Source organism: Arachis ipaensis, chromosome B5 (genome assembly GCF_059453495.1).
Source record: "Arachis ipaensis isolate K30076 ecotype BB chromosome B5, ASM5945349v1, whole genome shotgun sequence".
NCBI classification, from domain to species: domain Eukaryota; kingdom Viridiplantae; phylum Streptophyta; class Magnoliopsida; order Fabales; family Fabaceae; genus Arachis; species Arachis ipaensis.
The window spans coordinates 27,513,213-27,515,653 of record NC_142440.1 but is presented as its reverse complement, the minus strand read 5'-3'; the positions used below and the strand labels follow the sequence as shown (position 1 = coordinate 27,515,653).

At 30.5% G+C, this 2,441-nt stretch overlaps 1 protein-coding gene across 1 annotated transcript; it reads left to right on the top strand.

Annotated features, from left to right (window-relative positions):
- The first annotated feature begins 234 nt into the window (after positions 1-234).
- On the top strand, positions 235-1,947 carry LOC107643392 (MLP-like protein 423). The gene is made up of 2 exons (XM_016347022.3): positions 235-473; positions 1,398-1,947. Exons 1-2 carry the CDS (start codon positions 287-289, stop codon positions 1,676-1,678), a joined length of 468 nt encoding a protein of 155 aa, XP_016202508.1. The 5' UTR covers positions 235-286; the 3' UTR covers positions 1,679-1,947.
- Positions 1,948-2,441: the final 494 nt, after the last annotated feature.

Here is a 2,441-nt window from a genome sequence, read left to right as displayed (position 1 = left end):
CTGAATCCCCCATAAATGGAAACGACATGATTTCATAAATGTCTGAATTCAGAAAATTTAGTGATTGGGTCCCAAGTTTCTCTAATAGCGAACTAGCTAGCACGTGAATGCCATTAACTTGATGTGATAAGATAAGGTGGTCGTTGAGCTATATTTCCTAATGAATTTAAAGCCATTGTAAAAAAAAAAAAAACATAATCATATACTGTTGTTCCACTATATAATAAACATGCATATACCTATAATCTCATAACATATCTTCTAGCTAACTACATAATATTTTACTATGGCTACTCGTGGAAAGCTTGAGGTAGACATTGAACTGAAGTCAAGTGCAGATAAATTCTGGAAAACAATTAGGGAGTCCACAGAAATATTCCCTAAGGCTTTTCCACATGATTACAAAAGCATTGAGGTTCTTGAGGGTGATGGCAAGGCTGCTGGTTCTGTCCGCCATATCACTTATGGTGAAGGTAATTATTTAACAAAATTTAATTTCTAACACCAATTAAACCTAAGGGAAAATATATAGGGATTATTTTCTTCTCCTTTATTTTTTGTCTTCCATTAAAAAAAAAAATCAAATATACTTGAGCTAAATTTATCTTGAATAGTTTTTACCCCTCACAACTAGTATGTATAATTTATAATATTTAAGGATTTGTTACTATGCTCCTTTTTATATGGTGTTACTGGTACTTTTAATATAATCAATAATTTCAGATTCATTGTTATAAAAGGGTATGTGACAATTTCTCAATCACATGCGTCATAAGAATATTATATAGTACCCTATAATTAATTTTGAGTTACTATAATAATTCTCATAAACTTAAAAAATTGAATAAAATAAAGTGACAAAATTGACCATTAGTGCCTTTTTTTTTTTTTTTTTTTTTTATATTAGATCCCACCATAAAGGAGATTTTAAGTCAAAATTGCCCACATGGTGATTTTCCTTAAAAACTACCCTCAATCCCTAGCCTTCGAAGGTGATTTTCCTACCCACTAACACTACCTTCAACCACCACCATTCAGTCTTTTCCTTTTCAAAAACTACGATTGCCATCTTTGCTGTTTTAGTTGTACTATTTGTTAATACAAATCTATATAAGGCAAAACTTCCTACAACTAACCATGATTGATGATAATGAGAGTGGTGCTGGAAATAATGATGAGGGTACGTAATAATGGTGTTGTTGTGTTGAATGAAGAAGATAATTAGTGGATTAATTTTGGTATTTTAATTTTTCAACGAGGATAATTTTGATGATATCACAATTCATGAAAATAGAATTAGAAATTTGCATAATTTTTTAGCATCAAAATATAGAAAAGAATTCTAACTTTTGAATGAATGGAAATCACAAGCTTTAGTATATATGATGGTGGTGCAGGGTCATCATTGGTGAAATCATCAAAAGAGAGGATAGAAGCTGCGGATGATGAGAAGAAGACAGTGAGCTATGCGGTGATCGAAGGTGACCTCTTAGAGTACTACAAGAAGTTCAAGGGACACATTGCCGTCACAACCGCCGACAATGGCTGCGAGGTTAAATGGACGGCTGAGTACGAAAAGACCTGCCATGAGATTCCCGATCCATCCGCCGTTAAGGACTTTGCCGTCAAGAACTTCCTCGAGGTCGATCAATACCTTATTCAACAAGCAGCTTCTTAACCTGCTTCGATAATGCCATTATTCGATTGTGTGTGCATGGATCGAATTATTATTAATCAACAATTAATAATAGATGGTATTGTTGTTCTTTATGGTATCGTTTCAGATCGATCTATTTGATATTCTGATGTTTTAATATATAAAATGTAGTGCATGAGGAGAAGCCTTGTAGTTGCTTCCTACTCATGGCTTAATAATGATTTGTGTATGTGTATGGAATATGGATTCCATCGTATTATTATTACATAAGACTAGCATTTCAATAGTCACACTTGAGACGCTTTTATTTTATTTTATTTTCTAACCAAAATTAGGTAATATAATTATAAATTGATTTATTTATTTTCAAAAAAAATTATAAAATTAAAAAGAGGATACAAGATACATAAAATTAGAATTTATGAAGAGATTCAAGTACTAAATTCTTAATAACAACTAACTAATAAGCTTTTATCTTTTTTATAAATTATAATTACTTTAGATCTGATTTTCATTCCGTTTGGATCTGATATAGTTATTATAACCCAAATGTAATAAAATTTTATTCAGCTAAAGTCAGGTTCTACTCTAAAAAATAAACCTGATAAATATTTAGGTTTAAGTCTAAAATAGAACAAATCTTATTTAATTTAACTGGATCCAATGTACACGTTTAAACGATTCTACACTTCCACTTTTATGTAGGAATAAAATAAATTACCATCAAAATAATTATAAATACGCTCCTTATTTTTCTTTTGATAAAAGTTGATAATTATTCATT

Coding starts and splice junctions, on each gene's coding strand:
- LOC107643392 (XM_016347022.3), top strand. CDS start 287: ATGGCTACTCGTGGAAAGCTTGAGGTAGACATTGAACTGAAGTCAAGT. Junction 474..1,397: donor CCATATCACTTATGGTGAAG/GTAATTATTTAA, acceptor ATGGTGGTGCAG/GGTCATCATTGGTGAAATCA.